The 26,269-nt window shown below is 35.5% G+C and overlaps 1 protein-coding gene and 1 long non-coding RNA gene across 2 annotated transcripts in view; both read left to right on the forward strand.

The window, feature by feature from the left end:
- Nucleotides 1-24,677, forward strand: part of LOC131845242 (oxysterol-binding protein-related protein 8) — a 38,110-nt gene extending 13,433 nt beyond the window's left edge. Inside the window, exons 9-20 of the mRNA XM_059194282.1 lie at nt 8,761-8,909; nt 9,353-9,531; nt 15,634-15,814; nt 16,671-16,767; nt 17,145-17,284; nt 19,025-19,081; nt 19,589-19,714; nt 20,462-20,602; nt 21,108-21,228; nt 22,526-22,568; nt 23,450-23,611; nt 24,073-24,677. Coding sequence (XP_059050265.1) covers nt 8,761-8,909; nt 9,353-9,531; nt 15,634-15,814; nt 16,671-16,767; nt 17,145-17,284; nt 19,025-19,081; nt 19,589-19,714; nt 20,462-20,602; nt 21,108-21,228; nt 22,526-22,568; nt 23,450-23,611; nt 24,073-24,313 — 1,637 coding nt within the window. The 3' untranslated portion in view covers nt 24,314-24,677. The remainder of the gene's footprint in view (nt 1-8,760; nt 8,910-9,352; nt 9,532-15,633; nt 15,815-16,670; nt 16,768-17,144; nt 17,285-19,024; nt 19,082-19,588; nt 19,715-20,461; nt 20,603-21,107; nt 21,229-22,525; nt 22,569-23,449; nt 23,612-24,072) is intronic.
- On the forward strand, nt 11,297-12,241 carry LOC131845243 (uncharacterized). The gene is made up of 3 exons (XR_009357629.1): nt 11,297-11,356; nt 11,681-11,815; nt 11,994-12,241. It is a non-coding gene; the product is annotated as an uncharacterized LOC131845243 (long non-coding RNA).
- Nucleotides 24,678-26,269: the final 1,592 nt, after the last annotated feature.

Consider the following 26,269-nt stretch of genomic DNA (forward strand, 5'->3'; position numbering starts at 1 on the left):
TGATTTCGAGATGAGATTTGTCAAGAAACTCAGCTCGTATTCTTTTCAAATAAGGTTGCATATGTTTACAATAATACAGGTTCATTTTTAAATTTGGGAGAATAGAGTGAATATACGACAATCCTATATATTGGAAGGTGGTCTAGTTTTAACACAGGTTCGGTTCTTCGTACGGGCAAACATACATACTCATGAATACAAATATTTGCACTATACTCGAACCTGTGACCATCGGAAGAAAAGCGATGTGCGAAACTACTAGACCACCAACGCTGTTCGTTATTAATACTAGTTCTATATTTGAATTTTTTTTTCTTTATAAAGAATTCTAATTGAGCGGAAGAAATAAACCTGTAATGTTATAACAGCATAATTAAACACAAAACAATTGGCCGCAAAGTAAATAAGCCTTCTAAATAAATATTATTTTATCCTTAACCTCCATACGTCGTCTATTCACAATAAGTCATTAGCGATAACAAAGGAAAATGTACTTTGTAACTATTGCCATTAAGTCGAAATGACACCGCCATTTTGGTCCATAGATAATGTATTTTTTTTCGAAAAACATTAGTTGCATATCGCCCGCGCAGACGCGTGGTGTTCTCTGTTATCATATTAACACGTTCCAAATATGAATGGTTTTATTTTTTAAATTGTGATTTATTGTAATTGTTTTTTTTTTATCATGTTGTTAGTGTTGTGAATTCGATTAATTGTGTTTTTAATTTGGAATTTTGATTTAATTGTTATATCTTCTTTTTTACGTTATACTTTTATGGTTTTATGTGGCGTAAGTTATGGGTTTGATGTTAAAATGTTTTCAAATTGTGTAATTTTATGATATAGCATGGCGTAATAGGTTATTTACTCCTGACTACCTTATCTTTCGTGTAAAAGTAAACATCTTTATAATATAAACTGTGCTAAAGTGGAGTGATTCAAGTGTGTTCTTGATTTATAAGTTAGTTCTTGATTATTCCATCTCAGGAACTTTTTTCAATGTCAACGAATTTTGCTTGTTTTATTTTTGTTTAAATCTTGGTGCTTCTCATGTTTCTATATAAATTTGATAAAGATCTGATCAGTAGTTTAGGAGTTATCCTTAACAATGTGCTTAAAGTCGGTTTTTGTATCTTGGTATAGAAATATATATATATTAACCAAATAAAAAAAGGGGCTCTATGTTTGAAATCGTATGTTTGCATATGCTAGCTGACCCGCGCATCATCGTCTGCTTCACACTTGCTCAATTTACATTATATCTTTTTAAATTATAGTTTTATCAAAGTCCGTTCAGTAGTTTTTGCGTGAAAGAGTAACAAACATCCATACTTACAAACATTCTGGTTTATAATATTATTAAGATTAAGATAATCGCATGTAATATATCAATCAATATAAATATATATCGCATATTAAATATATATAAACATATGTATGTAAAATGCGAAAGTGTGTCCATCTGTCCGTCTGTTTTTTAACTTTTTTACGATTAAATAGCTGATCCAACTCGGATGTAATTTGAATATGATAAGGGGTACAATAGGGATGAACATAGGCTATCTATTTTATCACATACAATAATCTGTTTGTTTTTAATTCTTTATATTAATGCGCAAGTGTGTGCCCATCTGTATGTAAGTTTTTTACCTTTTGAAATGTAATTTGATATGAAGATAAGGGGTGTAACAGGGATGAACATACAGGGTACAATAATTTGCAAGGGGGTGAAAGTTTTTGTAGTCGAAAGTGCAAAATAGTTAAATATATGAGATAACTAGCTAAGACAGAAAACGTTGTTTTGCCATAAAAATATATATCACCCTTAAAAATTGGGTTGATGGTAGAAAGGTAGAAACTTGTACTACAATTATTTTTCAATGTTAAATCATAAAAAAATTATTTAGGTATGGGTCACCCCAATCACTGAGGGGTATGAAAAATAGATGTTGGCCGATTCTCATCATCTGCTTCTTCCTTATACAATTTATTTGTGGTCGTCGTAATATGTTTTTCTCTTCTATTCATCTCTGTTCGCAGTCATCTCGATGTTAAATCATAAAAAAATTATTTAGGTATGGGTCACCCCAATCACTGAGGGGTATGAAAAATAGATGTTGGCCGATTCTCATCATCTGCTTCTTCCTTATACAATTTATTTGTGGTCGTCGTAATATGTTTTTCTCTTCTATTCATCTCTGTTCGCAGTCATCTCGATGTTAAATCATAAAAAAATTATTTAGGTATGGGTCACCCCAATCACTGAGGGGTATGAAAAATAGATGTTGGCCGATTCTCATCATCTGCTTCTTCCTTATACAATTTATTTGTGGTCGTCGTAATATGTTTTTCTCTTCTATTCATCTCTGTTCGCAGTCATCTCATTATTTACTTCCTTCCTCTATTCTCAGACCTACCCGATATGAACACAACAATTTGATAAAAATCGGTAAAGCCGTTTCGGAGGAGTATGTAACATTATGACACGACAATTTTATACAGGGTACTTTCACGTATATGTACTGAAAGACCTCGTCCACTTGTACTCCTATCACTAACAGAGTCATGCTGTTGAAAACACTTCACTAAGTTCCTTATTGCAGGTCTACTAGGGGGATGTCGAACATTAAAATGGCGCATATACGATCTTTGCGTTGCAACAATTGACCATCCATTTTCAAAGTAAAATTCAATTATCTTCACTTTGTTCTGTTGTAAACTTATCCATGATAAAAATTTCCAGGGATTATATTTTTTAATTCTGAAAAGAGAAAAAGAAATATTTAATAGAAAAAAAGTTATTTAATTTTCAAAATGTAAAGTGACTTCTGGGCCACCCTGTATATATTATAGATAAATTCGCAATCATTCAACTCCATTTATGTACAATAATATATGCGACGCCATATTGCTATCAGCGTGGGATTATAAAATATATTGCTCTGTTAAAATGGATCTTAGAGGTATAGAAATACGGTGCATATTGGAATAAAGAAAAATATGCGTTGCTCATCTAAATTGAATCTTATTTGTATAGGAATATGGTCCAAATTGGAATAAATAAGAATCTTTTGTATATGCCTCAAATAGTATTGGAAAATATTTTGTGTTACAGTAAAAGTGGTCGATAACGGTCACTTTTAAAATGTCTGATGGTATTACGATTTTTTTTACTTACGGCCCACCTGATGGTACCGTCACCTATATGCATGAGTATATTATATAGAGTAACAACGTACTTCGCCTTATTATATGACACCGCGATACCACTCATGTGTTGCCATGACTTTGTCTGCCTTTTTTTGAGATAAAAGATAGTATGTGTCTATGGTTGTGATACTGTTTAGATTCATATTAAATTTCATCAATATTTATACAACCCTAAATTTTCACCCTTCTATTAACAACCCCTATTTTGTAAAAGCGATTTTAATTTATATTGCAAGACGACACGGGTCAGCTAGTTAGTATATATATATACATATAAATAAAATTGGAGTGTGTTTGTAATATTGAAATATCCGTTTTTTACTACATATATATAAATACATATGGTACATGCACCAAAATAACATATTTTACTAATTTTGTCTGTCTGTCTGTCTGTTTGTTCCGGCTAATCTCTGAAATGGCTGGACCGATTTTGACGGGACTTTTTTTGGCAGGTAGCTGATGTAATAAGAAGTAACTTGGGCTAGTTTTATTTTAGAAAAATAAAGTTAAATTCCACGCGGACGAAGTAAATAATATATACCTATTAGACTTACTAACCCACGCAACTTTGTCTGCATCACACTTACTTAACATTCATCATTATTTTCGCTCTATTTACATAATATCTTATGAAATTATAGCCTATATGTTACTCTGATGTATAAGCTATATTACTGTAAAGTTTCAACAAAATTCGTACGGTAGTTTTTGCGGAACAGAGTAACAAGCATCCAATCATACACTCAAATTTCTGCGTTTATAATATTAATACGAGTAAGATTTGTATATATCACACTATCTAATTGCCCTGGCTTCGCACGGGTGTACATGTATTATATATATAAACCCTCCTCAAGAATAACTATTTAAAAAGACAAAAACTGGAAAATCCTTTGCGTAGTTTTAAAGATTTAAGCATACATAGGGACCGACAGACAGCGACAGCGACTTTATTTTATACTATGTAACTAGCTACTCGCCCCGGCTTCGCTCGGATGTACATGATACATATAAACCATCCTCTTGAATCACTCTTTCTTTTAAAAAAAACGCTTCAAAATCCTTTGCGTAGTTTTAAAGATTTAAACATAGATAAGGACGGACAGACAGCGACAGCGACTTTATTTTATACTATGTAATAATGAAGATAAGTATATACTTGCGAAGGCAAAGATGGAGAAAAAAAATTGCGTTAACATAGACGTAATATCTAATAACAATGGAGAGGGACGTCATAAATGTCATCTGTTTGTGACATGTTTACAGTCTGGTAATTGAAAACTATCATTAGCAGGGACAATACGTATTATTGGGAAGTTTCAGAAATGATACGTCGATACAGTAGTACATTTAGTTTATTACTTCTTAATAATGAAGATAAATTGCGTATATACATTCACGACTGGTCGTCTCGGTCGGAGAAAAAGAGGGCAGCCCGTCCTTCCTTGTTCCCGGTCTTTATCTCTATTCCTATTGGTGGCGGCATAATCGTGACGCCACCAACTTCACGTGACTTACTATGGCTTTTAATGAATGAAATGTAAGTAACAAATTAGTCAACCGAGTGTTCTTTAGGTATTGAAGCTAACAGTATGTATTGTTTATTCAGATTTTTCTATGTTACTAGCTACTCGCCCCGGCTTCGCACGGGTGTACATGTATTATATATATAAACCATCCTCTTATGTATTAAAAAAACCACTGCAAAATTGTTTCTTATTGATTACATTTGCACCGCCTACAATTTATCTCTGCACAACCTGTGGTTGACTGGTAGAAAATACCGTAAGGCGTTAAGTCCGCCATATGTACTTTTTCCTTGGTATTTTGTGTATTGAAGTTATATAAATATAAAAATAAAATCCGTTGCGTAGTTTTAAAATTTTAAGCATACGTAGGGACGGACAGACAGCGATAGCGACTTTGTTTTATACTATGTAATTGGAATGGCAAACACGCTGACGGCCTGCCTGATGGTAACTATTAATAATAATAATAATAATAACTAGCTGTTCCCGCGACTTCGTCTATGTTGAATTTAACTTTATTTTTCTAAAATAAATGTAGCCTCAGTTACTCCTTATACTGATGTACAGTTACTTGCCAAAAAAAGTCCAGTTAAAATCGGTCCAGCCATTTCAGATATTAGCCGGAACAAACAGACAGACAAAAATTGTAAAAAATGTTATTTTGGTGTGTGTAGCGTATTTATATTCATATGCATGTAGTAAAAAACGTTTATTTCAATATTACAAACAGACACTCTAATTTTATTTATATGTATAGATTGGAATGGCAGACAAGCTGACGGCCCGCCTGATGGTAAACATTTTTGCAACATTTTTCACTGATGCTTCGCTCCTATTGGTCGTAGCGTAATGCTATATAGCTTGGCCCGCCTGATGGTAATCCTGTCATCATGATTGACTTTTTTACTTGGGTTATTAACTGATAGACAGTTTCGGCTTGTCACGAGTTTGTGTGTTTATTATGTAGTATATTTATATTAACTGCAACGTTCAGCTATGGTTATGAGGTCATATGACCATATGTCGCAATATACAATATCATATTTATTTGCTGACTCTCGTTACATTGACCTTAATCGTGAGTTCGATTCTCGCTGTGTTGCCTACGTAACGAGTTACATTTAAATGTATTTAGCACTACCTTCCTCAATGTATGACGTTATATTTACGATTCTCGGATTTGTTTGGTTTGTTGTCGGTGTTTTCCATCACCGGAGTGTTAACACTATTTTTGTGTCAGTCAGACTTAAAACTCAAGAATGTTTTACCTACAAAGTAATGAGTGAGGAAAGATGAGGAATCGAACCCGTGACATCGGAAATAAAGCGGTTTGCTAAACTGCTAGACCACCGAGGCCGAAAAAAAAGTGAATTCTATGATTTAGCACAATTAATTAGAATAATATCAATAAATAGAAGTAAAACGAATCAAAGGAAGTAGAGTAAAAGATATATCTTATCATAGATATATATTATTCACATTTATATGTAATGTTACTCATAGTAGTAATCATCAGAAAAACATCGACGGCCTCAGTGGTGTAGCGGTTTGGCATACCGCTTTATTTCCGATGGTCACAGGTTCGATTCCTCACACGATCAAACATTTGTATTAATGCATCTAATTGTATTGGTCTGGGTGTTAGTAATTATCACAAGAGCATTGGCAATCGGTTTAGCACGACGCTTTATTTCCGTCGCGGGTTCGAATTCGCACAAACATTTGTATTCATGAGTTGGATTTTTTTATATTTGTCTGGGTGGTTTCTATGTATATAATATACATAGATACATATATGTATTTACAAAAAAATTGTGTGTACTTATATCAGTTGTCTAGTACCCATAACACGAGCTCTGCTGACCGTGGGACTAGATGACGTTGTGTGAATTATTATTATGACTTATTCTGTCTAGAACGGTGATGCATGAGTGGCATCACGGGCATCACATGATTACGTGGTAGCCGAGATGCTGTTAATTTATATATGATGTCAGTTTGTTCGCCATACCAATTAAAAAAAAAAGCATTATGTTGACGTTACTCGACCCAATTTATAATCTACACTCGGATTATCTATGCTAATCTGTGATATAGATACAGATTATATTATCTGTCGTAGACCTAATTTATGCCCATTAATCCGACACTGGACAATTATAATTACGCTAGTACCTGCGAAATTGCGACGTTCAATACTTGTACTTAATAGAGCACGTGTTGAATGTTTGTTATCGGTGGTTCCATCACCGGAGAGTTAGTAGGAAATGTTGACAAGTTGATTTTTTTGTGTCGTCCAGATTAGAATTTGAGACGTTTGGAGTGTGAATAAGGGTAGTTAACTAGTGGGCTACAAAGCTCTTTGAACATATATAACTTATAAACTTAAGAATCTTAATATGTACATATATAATGCGTTAGTCTCTACAATGATTTATTATTTCCTTCATTTATTATATATATATTTGCTTTGTTCACTAGTATGAAAGTTTTGAACCGACTTCAAAACAATTCTCGATTAAATTGTATTAACATCAAACCCATAACATAAAAATATTTACTAAAAGAAGCAAATTCGCAAGAATCTAAAGCCTTAAAACATAAAGAGAAAAAAATAACAATGTGAAAACTATGAAAGAACTGTGCTCTATAAGTGGAATTTTAAAGTAAGGCATTTTGGTCCCTATGAGTTTTGGATTACGGATCACAAACATCAGCAAGAATGAAGGACAAAACGGAAAAGACGGAGAAACCCGACAGGAGGAGATCGAGCATATTCTCTCTATTGAAATTTCAAAAAAAATTAACCAGACAGTTTTCGGAGCCCTCTCAAGTTGGGCCACTGCGGTTGGATAGGAAATATTCGGCCGACTCCTTAATTTCAACGGATATAACCACGAATGGAGTATGGAAGAATGGCGTTATTCTAAATGATGCCTTATCTGTTAGTGACGAAGGTTTGTTTTCGAGACATGAAGTTTAGTTTGATTTTAATTAAAAAAATATAAGGACGAAAATCCCGGAAGAAGGATGGTGTTTAGTTTTCTCTCTCTTAGGACTACTTTAAGACATCTGCACTGCTAAATTCAACTACCTTGACGTTCTCGATGGTCCAGGGGAGAGCACGCCTAAACCATCGAATAAAAGTCAAGTGTAAAGTCACTTAAAGAGTCTGATACGGAGCTCGAGTCCGTCTGATAAATGCACTCAATTTGCCAGAAAAAAGATTCAAAAGTTTTATAAAATATTCAGTTAAAAGCTTATTATAAAATTTAAGAATTTATAAATGATAATTGTTTTTTTGTAGAAAATATCTAACTTAAAATTCATAGCGCTGACAATGTTATCTGATTGAACAGAGGTTAAGTGCGTAGCGGTTGCTATGTTGATTGTCGCATGCCTAATCCTTGTTAATGTAAATCTATTTAAAACAACATTTATAAAAGAGCAACACACAAGTTTCTTGCTCATTCTTTATGAGTCTGCGTTCCGAATGAGGGGTAGAATAAAAAAATGTGACTGTTCAAAAGTGCTGATATTAAGTTTATTTGAATAAAGATTATTTCTATTTCTATTTCTATTAAATAGGGCAAAACTTCAGTTTCAAAGTGGCGTATTTTGACTTATTATACAATGTTCGTACGGAGACAGAGTCCGCCCATTTTTGATTTATGCCGTGATTCATATGGTAACTTTCTTATGCTTATAGGAAGCTAGTTTGTCTGATAAATATAGCAATTTTTAAAAGTAATTTTGATTTTCACTTAGTTTGTAATGTTTGTACGCAGCTAGAGTGGGGAATCTACATAACATATATTACATAGCTCTATCATAAATAGAAAAATATAAACGAGCATAGTTTTGTCTCTGTCTTTCAAACTGGAATTTAGTTCGTTAGAAAAGGACAAAACAGTGGAATCGCTGAAGTATATAAAGTAAAGCTATTTTGACTGTTTAGTAGTAGATGCTAGTAGAGTTTCTGCTCATATTACACCTCCCCTCTTCACCACTCCAGAGTTAGCAGGCGCGGCGTCTGATACCGACAGCGAGGGTTCCAGGGTTGGGCTGCAGGAGCAGACGGCAGACATGGCGAGCAGGAAGCATGATATCCTATCAAGGATCGAGAGGGTCTACGTGGAGGATCCAGACAGGGAGATTGGTGTGGTGAGTAACTGTACCTTACCCTGGCTACATATTTGAGGGTCACCGTGGCCTAGCGGTTGAGCAGAATACCTTACTTCCAATGGTTGCGGGTTCGATTCCTCTCATGATGCAAATATTTGTTTGATTGTATTGATCTGAGTGTTTTCTATGTATATTCTGTAGGTAAAAAAAATTATTTATATATATATATGCCGGATATCCGCCACACGCCACGTGCTTGGCCGAATATCCGGTATCCGACCAAACCGCTATCCGTTTCATCTCTAATATATATATATATATTACTTAAAATATCTTTATTTGAATCCGCGACCATCAGAAGTAAAGCGGTGTGCTAAACCGGTAGTCTCCTCTTCCGGTGGTGGCGCCGATGGTCCAGACACCGAGGCCATCAAATCAGTACTATGTCGTACCTCATTATATATTTTTTTAATCTTTTACAGGCTGGAGAATTGGTAGAGGAGGTGGCAGAAGAGAATAAGTCTCTGCTTTGGTTCCTATTGAAGCAGGTCCGTCCCGGCATGGACCTCAGCAAAGTGGTGCTGCCCACCTTCATATTGGAGCCGAGGTCGTTCCTCGACAAGCTATCTGATAATTATTACCACGCGGATTTACTAGGACAGTAAGTTTGTTTTTTTCTTATTAAATTGTATGCATAGTCTCTAATACCTGGGGTCTTTAAAATGGGTATATTAAGGTTTCTTAAGGGTCGGCAACGCGCACGTGATACCCCTGGTGTTTCAGACGTCCATAGGCTACAGTAATCGTTTACTATCGATGGGCTGTATGCTTGATTGCCACCATCGTAGTACGCCCGGGTCTCCACCAACATGCTGCCCACCTTCATGGAGGAGGACTACTGGCCGAAGGGTGTGGTGTACCGGCGCTACCGTGGCAGATTGCCGCCGTCAGTGCCGTGATCACACAGACAATTTCAATATCTTCTTATATATAAAATTCTCGTGTCACAGTTTTCGTTCCCATATTCCTCCGAAACTTACCGATTCTCATGAAATTTTATGAGCGTATTGAGTAGGTCTGAGAATCGGCCAACATCTATTTTTCATCCCCCTAAATGTTAGGGGTAGTCCACCCCTAATTTTTTTTTATTGTAAGGCAAAACAACGTTTGCCGAGACTGCTAGTAATTCTATATTATTTTATATGTATTTTAGTCTATAAAATATTTATAATATGGGCCTAGTAGCCTGAAATAGATAAATAAATAAAAATAAAAAATATACCTCTCAGATAGGGCCTGGGGCCGTATTATGAACTCTTATTCCCATTCAGTTTACGGCTTAAACTGAACTGCCTGGCAATTTCGTATTACGAACGCTATTAGCCAGCCAGTCAGCGGTCACGTGACAGCTGAACGTCTTCTGCCCGAAAACTGACCGGCTATTTCGTATTATGAGCGTTTCATTTGACAGATCTAAGCGGACGCAACTGTCAAAAAGACCGTTTAAAAACAATTCAGTTTACGGTGGCTTCATATTAGCTTTTATAGAATTGTTTTCTAATTTATAGCTTCATTATTGTAATTTGGTTATTATTTCTATTTCTATGTCAGTTTTTATTATGTTTAAAACATGTTTGTGCAGTTATTTCGATTGTTTTTGTTTCGTTTTAATTTTAATTGTGTGATGAACTCGAAGTATTGGAGTTTTTGGAAATGTGTGCACCCTACGAAAAAGAAGGAAGGAAAGTGAAAAGACGGCGATTACGCGACCAATCCAATCCAATTGATATAGACAATGAACAATTTATAAAACGTTATAATCTCAATAAAGATTTGGTGCGTAATATGCGTGTGAACTCATATGCCGGTATCATCGAAATTTACAGACCTACCAGTGGAAACTAAGGTATATATATAACTTTACTAAAATGTATTGTAATTATTTCACTAAATCAGTAGCTGACTATGTCAGATTTTAGTAGCATTATTATTTATGCTACAGGCATATTTATCAACGGCCTACTAGTGATATTGCTGTCCATTCGCTAGCACAGCCAATGGCAAATAACCGATTTATTGCATTTACCCAACATCCAAAAGTAAATACATATATAAAATTCCAAGGACATCTGAGTAAAGGATAGATAATAAATATTCAAAGGTGTCTATTTCTATACAATTAGCAACTGTTATTGTTGCAAATACATCTATGAGTACCATGTACCATACCATATGATATAGTGATAATATATATGGTAAAATGTATGCATACAAGTAAAGCCAACAGTCTGATGATGTGCAGTCTCTCCGGCAATTTCCTCCGAGGACAATTAATTAAATTAAATTAATTATATTTTAGGTTTTATAATTGGAATTTGGAATGCTGGGTGTATTGGGCTGTATTTGACTGTACACATGCCACCCAATTGTAAATTAAGAAGAGATATTGCTGTAGAAAACAATACCATTCATTAAATATATAATTGGTAAGTGAAATATAAATTAAAAGACATGTTTAATAATATAAGCACTTTTAATATCTTTTTTTAATATAATTATATAAATTAACAATAAACAAGATTTTAGACATGCAAAATATGTTAATGATTATACATCTCTAAAGCTACTAATATACTCACAATAAATTGTTTACTTAAATATTAAATGACCATAACACTTAGACATATGTTTCAAATAATCTGTATCCATGTAATTAATCTCATATGTTTCAAATAATATTTATCCATTAATTATTCTGTTATGTTTCAAATAATCTTCATCTATGTAATTAATCTGGAAAAAAAATTTAGGTTAGTAATGCTGACATGGAGATTATAAGTGTGGATGCCAACTGGAACTGGAGCTACTCATGACATTTGGGCAAACCAGAGGCACTAAGCAACATCTAGAGGACTTAAGCTGGAATAAATCCTTATGATTACTTGGTAAGCACAAAATTTTATTATGAAACTACAAACATCATTACATCTAAGCTGTAAACTTCAGTAATTTAGAAACATAGTTATTTATCAGCACCAACAGTTATTGTGCTGTGTTTTTAATGAAATAATACTTTTTGTAAATAAATATTAATATTATAGTATATATGTTGTTTTTTTTTAGGAGAACCAGGATATGCTTTAGAGAAGTATACTCCCATCTCAAATGCTATACCAGGACCACAAGAAGCATATTACACTGGAAGAACATGGAATATCATTGAGAGCACAATTGGGCTTCTAGATTTAGATGCCTACATGTACTTTGAGCTCTTATAGAGAACTAAATGAAGGTCTAGCTGCTAGACAAACCCATGTTGTTTAGTTGTGGAACTAAGAAATTGAAACATTTATAAATAATAATATTGTTAATAGGCCAATGTTTTAATTATTTGTTTTTATAATAAATGATATAGCTACATAATTTATGTCTTTTATTGGTAGTTATAATTAAAGGGATATGATAATTTTATTATATACTAGTTATTACCTATGATTTTGTCCATATGGCATACCTAGTTTTTGTTAAAATAAATATCTCAAATAAAAGTAACTTAAGTTACTCCTTTACACAACTCATTACATATGACAGTGAAAGTATCCCTCAAATTTGGTCCAGCTGTTTCAAAGATTAGCATGAACAAACAAACGAACAGACAAATATATTTTTTTTAATGTCATTTATCTTACCTTATATATGTATGAATTTAATGAAAAGCTGTTGTATGGTGAACTTCAAAATAACAAACAGATACTTCAATTTATTTGCATAGATACATGTATTTCAGATTTTACTGAGATTCCTATTAAATGAAATAAATTAAAATTCAGATGGTTACCTTATAACACTTAAACTTGACAATCCTTTCCAGTCTTTAAAACCCCCTTTTCCTAAAGAGTTTAATTGTTGAGCGACGTCCTCACACAAGCGATTGGTATGGTATTCTCGGGCGGACTTATTAAAGCCACTTGATATTTCCCTATGGGATTTTAAAAATCCCATATAATTTCAAATTACCGGTACGATACACGACGTTGGCGAGAGGTTTCAGTCCGTGATCTACAATTTAGTTAGATAAATGTACAAATATTTGCATCATTTTAAAAAAAAACATTACTAAGAAAATGTTAGGAATACTTACGTTACATTAGGTATATTTTTCACAATAATTGAATTATTAAATTTAACTTGCGTATAAAGTTATGGAAAGACTAAGTTTCAAATTGTACATTAAAATCAGAATTAAGTACTTTGCGCGTAATTTTAAGTAGTAGATGCACAAAGTTCGTTTGGATATTACAATGAAAATATTTTTTACAAATAAATCCGAATTATTAAAAAAGGCAATAAAACTGTCTGGAATATTTTTGTATATTACACAAATTCTACCATTGTATCTTATTTACTGTTTTCTATATTTAATTTACATTTATTTAATTAATATTTTGTCCAAAAAGTGATATACAAAAACTCGACTTAACGCTGCAACGAATGTATGCGTATCCGAACGCAGCGCGAGAAAATCCACTAACCAGCCAGAGACAAACTATCCAGGCAGAATACGGTTTGAATTTGGACCCTCATAATACGAAAAAGAACAATTCAGTTTAAGGCCGTAAACTGAACTGCCTGGAAACTGACTGGATTTTAAAGAGTTCATAATACGCCCCCTGTTGTATAGGCCAGAATCAATACTGCAGCAAAGTTTATAATAATAGTCTGCAGTATGCAGGGTCTATATTAATTTATGTATCATCATTACATAGTATAAAATAAAGTCGCTGTCGCTGTCTGTCTCTATGTATGCTTAATTCTTTAAAACTACACAACGGATTTTGTCGCAGGTTTTTTAAAATAAATATAGTGATTCAAGAGGAAGGTTTATTTGTATAATACATGTACACCCGTGCGAAACCCGGGCGAGTAGTTAGTCAATTATAAATATCTTTATTTATTTATTTACAAACGTTGTCCTGATTTGCTTGTCCGTGCATTCGGGTTCTTCATTTTGAGTAGTAGTTCGTGTATGAGTGTATTTTTTTTTTAGTAGCGACAACGCAATAGTTAAAATCTTCATATATGAGTGTCATTTCCATCTGGAATGTCCAATTGCCGTAATTTGCCATCCCGATAAATTATCCATAGATAAAGTTGTAATTTTGAAGAGGATTTGTGTGTATAAATCGTAGTTTTTACCTCTCTGTTATATACCATGTTAGAGAAACAAGCTAGACAGAGCCGTCATTCACCTATTAGAGGCCCTGGTCACGTTAGGATAATAGAGCCCCTATGACCATAGTAATAAAGCACTATTTTGTTAGAATACACGAAAGTCATATTTGAACATGACTTTTTAGAGATATGTAGAAGGCCTATGTTTACAACAAACCAGACAAACAAATTTTAAAAAGTCGTTATGTGAGGGTTTCAAGTTCTTACTAGACATTTATATTAAAAAAATGTCAAAAACGAACAAATTGACCATAGTCAGTGCATTTGTTAAGACTGATTTTCAGGCGAGAGTAGAGTATCTATCGGATATGTAGTAGCTATGGTAATGGAGTGGAGACTAGACTAGGGCGCCTCAATCCATCGCGGGGCCCTGAGCACGTGCCCAGTAAGCTCAGCGGGGAAGGGAGGCCTGAAGCTAGACGGTCTCTCTCTCTCTCTCTCTCTCTCTCTCCTCCCAGCTATGTATCCCACATGGTGGTGAGGTCAGCTTTCCTTGTTTTTCTTCGCCACTTTTCCCTGTCGCAGACATCGCCTTCAGAAACCTTGCACTCCACCATATCTCCAGCAATTACCTCTTCCCACTCCCTCCTTGGTCTGCCTCTGCCTCTTTTACCCGGGATGGAAAGCTGTAGCGCCAGATTGCCAGCGTAGTCAGGTGGTCTTCGTTTCACGTGCGCATCCTGCAGCCTGCTTTCCTGCATTTTTCGGCAATGTCGCGAACAGCCAGACTTCCTCGTACTCGTGAAGCTAGACGGTGTAAAGATGTAAATTTTATTCTCCTGCAAACAACCGTTACTAAGTAACAAATAATTTTCTTTTTCTGTATATGAGATTACAAACTTCAATAGCATTGTACACATAGAATTACACAGACAATAGATATAGATGTACAAAAGGCGGACTATCGCCAGCAAACAATCTTTTACAGACAATCTTTAGGTAGGGAAAAACAACAAAAGTTGTTGGTGGCGCATGAATAGCTTAAAAGAATATATTCGTCTAAGCTATATAGGTAATAATAAAGCAAGAAAAACATTTCTCTGTGAATATAAAGGAATGCAATAAATATTGAGTATTACCTCTGCAGTCGCAGATGAAGGGTAAGAGGGGTAATGAGCCCCTGCGATGCTGACAATAGACGTGAGGGATATACTGGATTTTTTTAACCCCTAGTCTCCCCTATTTCAGCCATAGCAGCTTGCTTTATAAGTTACTAGCTATCCACCCCGACTTCGCACGGACAATTCACACAGAGCCATCTAGACCAAAGTTAATCTAGCTAAAGCTTGTTTTTGGGTACTATATAACTGATACAAATACATTGTTTTTTTTCGTAATTACATATATATTATACATAGTAAACACCTTGACTGGTTCAAATTATCATGCTCACGAATACAAATGTTTGTGTCGTGCGAGGAATCAAACCCGCGACCATTGGAAGTAAGGCAGTGTCTTAAACCGCTAGATCATTGACACCGTCGAATATTTGTTGTAATCAGTTGAAAAAGATGTCGTTATTTTTTTCCAGAGCCCAAAATATAGAAGACCCGTACCAAAGGTTTAAATGCGTGCTGAGGTGGTACCTCTCGGGGTTGTACCGGAAGCCGAAGGGGTTGAAGAAGCCGTACAACCCGGTGCTGGGGGAAACCTTCAGGTGCTGCTGGAAACATCGCAACACTGACACTTATACGTATTATATAGCAGAACAGGTAAGAAAACCATAGAACATAAAACTCATAAAAGTAATTGAGGAATGACATATGATTGAATGGTGAATTTTGAAACAAAATCTATACATATAAATAAAATTGTATGTATCTAAAGTAAAGGTGTATCTATATGTTGAAATAACCATTTTTACTACATATACATATAAATATAAATACGGTACACACACCAAAATAATATTTTATACAATTTTTGTCTGTTTGTTTGTTTGTTCCGCTTTGCTTTTGCTTATTTGGATGACATGCGGAGTGGGGAGTCTAGATCATGATTACGTCATCGATATTTATTTACTTTTATACACGAATGGCAACCCTCACATTGTCTTTGCTAAAAAAACAATACATTAATTGTTTATATATTCTTTTTTACCCCTTTGAGCGCCTAAGACCCCTATATATTGATTTTTACCCCTAAGAGCTTTGCATACTTTTGCTGAAAAGAAGGATTGTAAATAATTGTAACAAATCTGCTTACTTAATACTTGAACGGCCCTTTACCATGAAATTCAAAATTGATAATTCTTTATTTAGGTAACACAATTTTTACTAAATTCTATATAACTGTTGAAGCCTCCATTTAAACCTGAAAAAGGAGGGTCCCCCATCAGGTGGACCATTACAATTCTGATTCATCACCATCACCATCAGCTTGTGTCTGTCCACTGTTGGACATAGACTTCCACCATGTGCTCTCTTTCGCCTTCCGCATCCATCCACTCCCGGCCACCTTTATAATGTCATCGGTCCGTCTTGCAGGAGGGCGACCGACACTCTGTCGACCCATACCACAATTCTAATTACATGAGATTAAAAAAATATGTGTTTCACTTGTTGCCAGGTCTCTCACCATCCGCCTGTCTCAGCCTTCTATGTCTCCAACAGAAAGGACGGTTATGTTATAGAAGGGAGCCTACTAGCTAGATCTAAGTTTTATGGTAAGTATCCAATAAGTTAAAAAAAGTACAACTTTAAATTTGACCATTTTAGTCCGATCCATTTATACTTTGTGTTCACCACACTCGCTATGGCGTCGGTACACTCCCTTCAGTTATTAGTCTTCATTAAGGTTCTATAATAAACCAAGTGAAACAGAGAGTGCTGCTTTCGTCTCTCTTTATTCTATATTCCAATATTCGGATGAATTTTGGAAGAAGGTTTAGGTTACATACACTAAATATTTTCATTGTTTTGTACTTACTGTCCTATGTTTATGTATGCGCAATAAAGAGTTATTATTATTATTATTAAATATTCAAAACCGTCTAATGAAATATATGAAATAAATATTCTTAATGTATCATATTCGCGGCAGGTAATTCAACGTCGGCCATATTGGAGGGTTGTGCGAGGGTGCACTTGCTGAGTTGGGGTGAGACGTACGTCACCACCGCGCCCTACGCGCACTGCAAGGGCATCGTCATAGGGACACTCAGCATGGAGCTCGGGGGGAAGGTATGTCATTACACATAATACTGTAAATTTTTTTTATACTATAATGGTGGCAAACAACCATACGGCCTATCTGATGATAAACATCAGGGGTGTCACGTGCGAGTTGTCGACCATTAAGAAACCTTAATATAATCTTCTTGAAAAACCACATACTGTACTCTCTCAAGAAAACTTCGGCAGGTAGTTCATTCCACAATGTAAGTGTACGCGGGAGGAAGCTCCTCTGAAACTGCACTGTCCGAGACCACTTAGGTTCCATGTTTCGGTTTTTTTTTAGTGGATGATAATGGAATGGTGCACCCGCCTGCGCTAACGGTCTACGCTGGCGGGGCACCAGTGGAGGATGATAAGATGAACATGAAGTCAGATCAGTTAGCCTAACGTGACAAATTTACCGGGAATTTATCACGATGGTTTCTAGGGGGAACCGCGTGGAGGTCGACCTGACATGGTACATTGCTATGCTAGCAATGGGATCATTAGTCCACAATACTAACAATCCCCTCTCCTCATTTTTCGGTTAGGTTAGATTAGGTTAGATTAGGTTTAGATTCAATTGGAATAACATGAAACTGCACTCTCCTAGGTTCTTAGGTTCCACTTTACGTTGAAATTCGATTGTATTGGCAAATAAGGAGTAAGTTTTGGAAATAAGAGAAAGCAGCAGTAGATTAAATGTTAAAATATATTAAAATGATAAAGTTTACACGTTGACATAAGAAAATTCCTGAGATATTAAAAGTGACATTCTATACAAATGTACAAACAATTAATTCCTGATGGCCAGCATTATACTTTGAACAGTAAGGAACGGAGAAATAGTGGAGTTAAGACGGTGTCTTAACCGCTAGACCACCGAGACCGTATCATCATTGTTGTCGATGGCAGCCTTTTTGATAGTTTTTATGTTTTTTATATATTTTTAAATTTTATATTTTAACGTTCTGTTTTTATATACCGTTTGTTTTCTTATGCCATATTGATTGTCTTTACCTTTTCATACTGCTTTCTTGATATATGATAGCGTAGCGGCTTTTGTATTGATTGCTGCATGCATCCTCATGTAAAGTTCGAATACTGTAACTACCATATATGTAGTAATTTTTGTAGCTGTGACGTGGTCGAGTGGAATGAGTAGTCATGCTCACTAAAATGTCCAGACATGTGGCGGCGTGGTGGGCCGGATCATTGGGCTCCCTAAAATATGGTCGAGCGCAGTGATGGCTGGCTCATCCGTCATACTCGTGAACGAGTGCTGCTTGTAGGGACTGGTCTGCTCTTATCACTACTACTGATTTAATCTTATTGTGTTTTTATATTTGAGCCTAAATAAATTAGTGCTGGCTGGTATATTGTATTCACACGTTTCAACTTGTAAAATGTGAACTTACAAGGATTGTTTAAAAGAGCAACACACAAATTTCTTGCTTATTCTTCTTGTGATGAGACAGCTTTCCGAATAAGCGGTAGATTTAAAAAAAAATTTGACTATTCAAAAGTACTTAAATTAAGTTTATTTTAATAAATGATTTTCTATTCTATTCTATTCTTTTTTGATAGTGAGCTGATTACACATATTTTACCAGATCAAGGAACGTGTCTCATTTTAAACCAGCCTTACTACAGTCCTTCCGTAACAATAATTATTATAATTACATAAAAAATATAGTTGTGTACTACAGTTTGTTTATAATATAGGTTTACTACATTTACAATAAGTCTTATGTTATATTTTTCTAGGTACACATATTATGTTCGGATACGGGATACCATGCTGATATAGAATTTAAGTTAAGGGTAAGTTTTGTATTTTATTTGTAGATAACTAGCGACACGCCCTGACTATTCACGGGTGTACATGTATTACAGATAAAGCTTCCTCTTGAATCACTCTATGCTAAAAACTGTATTGAAATCGGTTACGTAGTTTCAAAGATCTAAGCGAACAGACACCGGACGCGACTTTCTTTTTATACTATTTTTTATACTATGTAAAGATTGTTGGTTGGAAAGTGATAGACTGCATATAGCTGAACTGGTCTGTTCAGGTTACGAACGCTGATTGAACTATTTGCTATTGCAATAGCATATGCTGGTGGTCACTCTGTTCTCCCAAATTTATAATTAAAAATGAATCTGTATTATTGTAAACATGTAAAACATTTATTTGAAAAGAATACGAGCTGAGTTTTATATCAGTTCTCATCTCGAAATCATTGCAAACTGACGGTAGATTTAATATATCATAAGAGTCTGTAATAGACCTACATGGATAAAGATATTTTGAATTTGTCTTTTTTCTAGTCGTTCCTGGGCAGCGCTGAGCAGACAAATGCAATATCCGGACGAATCAAGAAAGGGAAGGACACAGTTGCCACAATAGAAGGTTATTGGGACGGGAAAATAGACATAAAAGACAAGAAAACTGGGGTAAGACATGTTTTCTTATATACTATATATATATATATACTAAAACGTTATTGTTGTCTATCACAATTATTTATTAGACACTAACTCTGGATTTCACCAATCGTAGTATAAACATGTTCAAGGAAACGGAGTTCAGCGTAAACTCGAAAAAAAGAACGACGTTGATCTCGTTTTACTGTAAATGGAATTCACCAGCGTTGTACAGATCGCGTTTATCAAAATGAAGTTTAGATTTTCATTCGTTCACATTGTTACACGCTCATAAAATAATAGTTGATGCAATGGGTATTATTTTAAGATACATGTATTTGCAATTCAGTCCTGTGATCATTAGGACAAGTTTTTTTAATTTAATAAGTTCTGTTGACTACAAAATATATAGCAACAACCTTTACCTATAAACAAGGTAAAACATTATTTTATTAAAGATTTTTTTACACTACTTACAATTATTTTTATTCCTGATATTATATTGTCAAAAATTTGATTGACGACTATTTGACAACAGACAGCTGCTTTAACCACGTTTAAAAGTTAACCGTAGGAAATAAGGCGTTCAGAATTTGTAATGACCTTAGCGCAATCTAGTTCAGATTGTAGCAGTGAAATGCAAAATGAAGCTTTGAACTCGTTTAAACGTTTTAATAGCGACATCTAATACCCTAATACTTGTGTTATGGGTATTAGATAACGCTGTGTGAATTCTCTTTGGTTATTATTAATTTTTCTATGATTTTACCATTACAGGAGGAAAGCAACCTTCTAGACGTGGCCTTACTGAAGGACCAGCGATTGCCGCGGTACCTGATGACCCTGGACCATCAGCAAGAGTATGAATCGCAGCGGCTCTGGCTGAAGGTGTCTGAAGCCATCGGAAATGATGATCAGGTCAGAGAGACTAAATAATTATCAATACTAATGGCGCTCTAGGTGGTGTAGTGGATCAATACTATCTTATCCGATGCTCATTGGTTTGATTCCTCGCAAAATGCAAACGTTTATTATTGAGCATGAGTGTTTGTATTGATTTGGGTGTTTTATATGTATATTATGTATACATTTACAAAACAATATGAAATAATAATATTTCTGTTCAATTTACACAGCGCCATCTAGTCCCAAGCTAAGCAGAACTTGTGTTATGGGTACTAGACAACTGATATACATGTACACATAGATATGTTTTTGTGAATATATACATAATGTACGAGTATGTATACATAATATATATTTAAGTATTGAGCACGTATGACGTTATATTTAAGTATACTATGGGTCAGTTGAAGATGGTGCTTTATATATATATACTGTATATAGCTAACTTACCACCAATTGGTCGGTCAGTTTGTTTGTCATTCTATTTAATTAAAGAAAAATCCTGTTTCTCTTCCAGGTGGCTGCAACAGAAGAGAAGACAATAATAGAGGAGGCTCAGAGAGCTCGCGCCAGGAACCTGGTGGCTCCATGGGTGCCCAGATTCTTCCACAAGGACCTCCACGCGCAGACCCTTGATGGTGGGTAAAGTATTCCGTTACCTGGCTTTATATAGAATACAGAAGAAACTCGTCTGCGTGTATCAGTCTCACGTAATTCAGCCGCAAAGCAGCTTGCTTTGTAAGCTGTTTCGCTTGTAGGGTGCAGATTAGGCAGTGATGTTACAGGGTAAGAGGTAGGATATATTAGTCTTCTGGAATGTTAACACACGGGTTATGGTGCTTGTAGTCCTTGCTTCATCATCTCAGCCCGGAAGACTTCCACTGCTGAACAAAGGCCTCCCTCCAAAGATCTCCACGGTGATCGGTCCTGCGCTGCTCGCATCCAATGCCATCCAGCGATCTTGACCAGATCGTCGGTCCACGTTGCTGGAGGCCTTCCCACGCTGCGTCTTCCGGTCCGTGGTCGCCACTCGAGGACTTTACTGCCCCAGCGGCCATCTGTCCTACGAGCTATGTGCCCTGCCCATTGCCATTTCAGTTTTGCAATTCTTCGGGCTATGCCGGCCTTGATTACTATTTGCGTATTTATACCTGAATTTCCTTTTGTTCTCATCCAATATGTAGTATTTTTATATAATACTAGCTACTCGCCCCGGCTTCGCACGCGTGTACATGTATTATACATATAAACATTCCTCTTGAATCACTCTATCTATTAATCGCACGGATGTACATGTATTATACATATAAACCTACCTCTTGAATCTGTTTAAAAAACCGTGTCAAAATACGTTGCGTTGTTTTAAAGATTTAAGCATATATAGGGACGGACAGACAGAGACAGCGACTTTGTTTTATATTATGTAATGATGTATTAGTGTGTAAATCTATTTATCATTACATAGTATAAAATAAAGTCGCTGTCGTTGTCTGTTCGTCTCTATGTATGCTTAAATCTTTAAAACGGGGCAATGGATTTTGAAACCGTTTTGTTTAATAGATAGAATGATTCAAGAGGAAGGTTTATATATATAATACACGTACACCCGGGCGAAGGCGAGTACCTAGTTTAAGTATATAAAACGTAGGTTTTTATGTAAGTGTATATGAGATATAGTGTCTAGTGTGCGCCTCCTGCCTTCTCTCTATATAAATACTCTCTACCTATACTAGGTTGTCTGTAACGGATTCCTAACAGCGATAAGACCGCCTTTTGCCTGTGTTATTAATTTTATTTTGTAAAATACTTCGTACTTACTACACACTTATTACACAATGTACTTAATTTTTCTTTATCTGTGCGCAATATAGAGTTATTATTATCTATTATATTATTATAATCTTATTTTCAAATTAGAATATCATTTTGTTACAGGTATTGTCGATCAAGGGTGGAAATATAACCACTTAAATACAACGTGAGTATTTTTATTACTATTTATGTGCAAACTAGAAATAAAAAAAAACTTAAAAATATATTAGGTAGCGCATAGTGCCAAGTGGTTTATCACCCTGAATCCTAATTCGGAGCGGTAAGACTCCCAAGAGATCGTGAGTTCAAATATAATTGATACCAAAAATACTGTGTTAATTGATATTAGATAGATTGCATAAGCAATATGGCCGCCTTTTGTACCCTCTTAATTTTAATTACTCTATTAATTTTATTAACGTAATTTTCCTAGTTCAATAAAGATTATATAAATAAATACATATAAATATTTTTGACTCTCCGGTGAAGGGAGCAATATCAAACAAAAAATTTGTGTGTGGTATACACCATACTGTTATACACGTTTTTATACTACGTAAGTGGGTAACAAGCATACGGCTCATCTGATGGTAAACGGTTACTTAGCCTATAGACGCTAGAAAGATTAAGTCACATGCGTGTTGCCGACTCTTAAGCTATTTTAGAATTATTATTTATTAGCTGTGCCCGAGATTTCAACCGCGTGAAATTTATAGCCTGTGTTATTCTGATGTATAATCTATATTATTGTAAAGTTTCATCAAAATTCATTCAGCAGTTTTTGTGTAAAGAGTAACAAACATCCATACTCACAAACTTTCGCGTTTTAAATATTAGTAATTAATTTTAAATCTGTATTTTTGTGAACATGTACAAGCTCATTTTATAACATTTGACAACAATAAGAGCTGAGTTTCTTGTCAGTTCTTCTCAGCTTGAAAGCACTCCGAATTGACGGTAGATTTGACATATCATAAGAATCTGTAATAGACCTACATGAATAAAGATATTTTGATTTGATTTCTATACATACTTTCTCGTTGACAGTCCGTGGCAACTGGACGAGGTGGTGGAGTACGAGGAGGAGTTCGTGATCGGCAGCCTCCCGGGGGGCGGCGCGGGACACGTGTCGCCCCCCGCGCGCCCCCCCCGGCCCCCCTCCGACTCGGACAGCCACGACGGAGCCGCCCCCCGGGCGAAGGCTTCCACGTAAGTAAAACTAATAAAAAAAGCTTCCACGTCTTTGGCATAGTTTACTGTTAGATATCTTTACACGACACGGATCTTCACGTGATTAGGCGCCGTTCGAAATGGAAAAAGCAACGCGTCCAATCAATTGTGAATGATTTTCTTATTGTTTTTTTCAAACTCACAATGTTAACTTTTCTTCTTCTTATGATATAACATGTTGTGGTTTCAAACACAACATGTTATATCATAAGATTATTGTTAATCAGATGGCACTCCAAACCAACGGAAGGACTTATGGAGCGGCTAAAGGCCAACTCTCGCCTGACGGATATGACTTTTGTCTGAGGGCACCTCTAGGGGTTCGATCCTCGACTCAGGCCGTCGTAATTTCGAACTCCGTTTAAATTAGACGGAGACCAGAGGGGATCTCTAAAATAAGTAAACTTACTGCACACTCAGAATACAATTTCTGTTCGCAGACGCACAATAAAACAGACGCTGCACTCCATAGACACGGCTCTACGGGACCACACCACGGCCATAGAGCGTCTATCCAAAACGGTAGAAGCCATGGGCGAAACCCATCGCGCCGCCGCGTTCCGCGCCCAGGCCGTGGGCCGGGCCCCGGGCGCCGCCCACTACTGGGAACTCCTCGGCGGGTTCGTACTCGCTATTGTACTACAAGCGTTACTCAATTGGATATTCCATCAAAAAGACTGAACCTAAATCGCTGTGGCGTTCTCGGTGCCCACACCGCTATTCCGTGCGGATATTGCCGCGTTCAGTACCAGTTACGACCGGATTGAACCGGTCCGATCCGGTTATGTGTCTTATACGTGTGGTATTAGTGTTGTTAGTAATGTTCCCATGCGATATTTTTATTGTGGAATTGTATATATTGAATTGTAATTTTATTTTATTTTTTCTCTTTACTCTGTGGTATAGAGTGGTCCGTTTGTTTATGAATGGTTTGATAGATTATTTTTTAACTGTGTACGGGGTTTTAATAGATTTAAAGCTTTATTTTTCCAAAAAATACAAAGTTTACAATTACTTAGTAAAAATCACGGGATCTTACCACTACTACCACTATCGGGAACTAAATATAGCAAATAAATATAAAACGTGGTAAGATCCCGTGATTTTTACTAATTATACGTATAAATAATGACCGCGTAATCAAATGAAACAGTATATTTACAATTACTGTCCTGCAAAACTTCTGTCGAGGTTTGACTGCAGAATGGTGATGTACGAGGTAATGAACTGTGCTTTCGTCCTTCTTAACAATTATTACGACTTCATCTGAAGTTTTGAAATAGGGCTTTTAAGCCCAATTTACACTCAGCCCAAGTAAACAGGGAAGTGAGCAGCGCGAGAGTGTAAACACGATACTTCTCATGCCATTGGCGCTGCCATTCGCGCTGCCCGGCGCTACCTCGATTGTTGGTTTTTCGTGCGCGAGTCTAAGGACTGGCAGCGCGAGTGACAACGTGTGTTTACATTGCATTTTAAGCGGAAAGTAAGGAAGAGTCCCTATAAAAAAGTAAATAAGTATGAGGGCTAAATGTAAACGACAATCACTCGCGTCGACTCCTGTCGACGCTGACGCGTCAATATTTCCGGCAGCGCGAGTGGCAGGGGAAGTGGCTGAATGTAAACGTAACATTAGAAGAGATGTGGGAGTGAAATTACAGGGTAAGAGGCGTGACATCTTAGACCTCAGATAACGCTAGAGTCTTCTTCATTGTGAATATAGCGTGTTTATAAAGAATGGATACGATATTTTTAACATTCGTTGTATTCACATATTTCAACTTAAAAATGTAACAACAACAACTGTTTCTTGCTCATTCTTCTTGTGATGAGACATATTTCCGAATGAGCGGTAGATTGAAAAAAAATTATGACTATTCAAAAGTGTTTCCATGTAAGTTTATTTGAATACATTATTTTCTATTCTTATTTCGAGCTCGTATCAGTGCCGGTTCCGTCTTGTGGTTGGAGAAACTTGGAGAAGTTCTTTATCGATATATCTAAAGTTAATTATACATAGTTTAATGTATGGAAGTGTTAAATTCATACAGGATTGATATTATTCCGTATAAAATAAATACTTACTTAAATTATTGTCCCTAATAAAATTAGAATTACATTATTCTTATATGAGTAAACATATAGTGCTGAATACCGCCACGTGGAAAGAAAGATACTTTGAACAGAATTTGGAAGTGATAAGGTCCTTTTTCCAATGCACATCAACTATCACCTAGTAATTTCATTAAATTCCCGTACATAGATACAAAAATATTAATCTAAAAATGAATAAAAGTCCTTATTCGTTATATTTTGAATGTTAATAAATTTACATTATATTAGAAATTTTACATTCCCGAAATTCTATATATTTACTATGAAAATTCGCTTATCGCACCACGCAAAGCAGATTTGATAATTTCTACTTCTATCCACTTAGTTTTTGACATATAATAAAGAGACAAATATACTAGTCATGTGCTATAGTTATCGATAGTCGATACTTTTTTATCGAGAACGCCACGCAAATGTTTCTATTAATTATACATCGACCAATTTAGTTAATTATGAAGACACTTTTGTATTTGACGAATATAATTATGCCAATATCGATAAGTAATTGTGTATTGATAAGGAAAT

This window comes from Achroia grisella, unplaced genomic scaffold (assembly GCF_030625045.1).
Source record: "Achroia grisella isolate CSIRO2021 unplaced genomic scaffold, CSIRO_AGI_Agris_v1 utg461, whole genome shotgun sequence".
Taxonomy (NCBI): Eukaryota; Metazoa; Arthropoda; class Insecta; order Lepidoptera; family Pyralidae; genus Achroia; species Achroia grisella.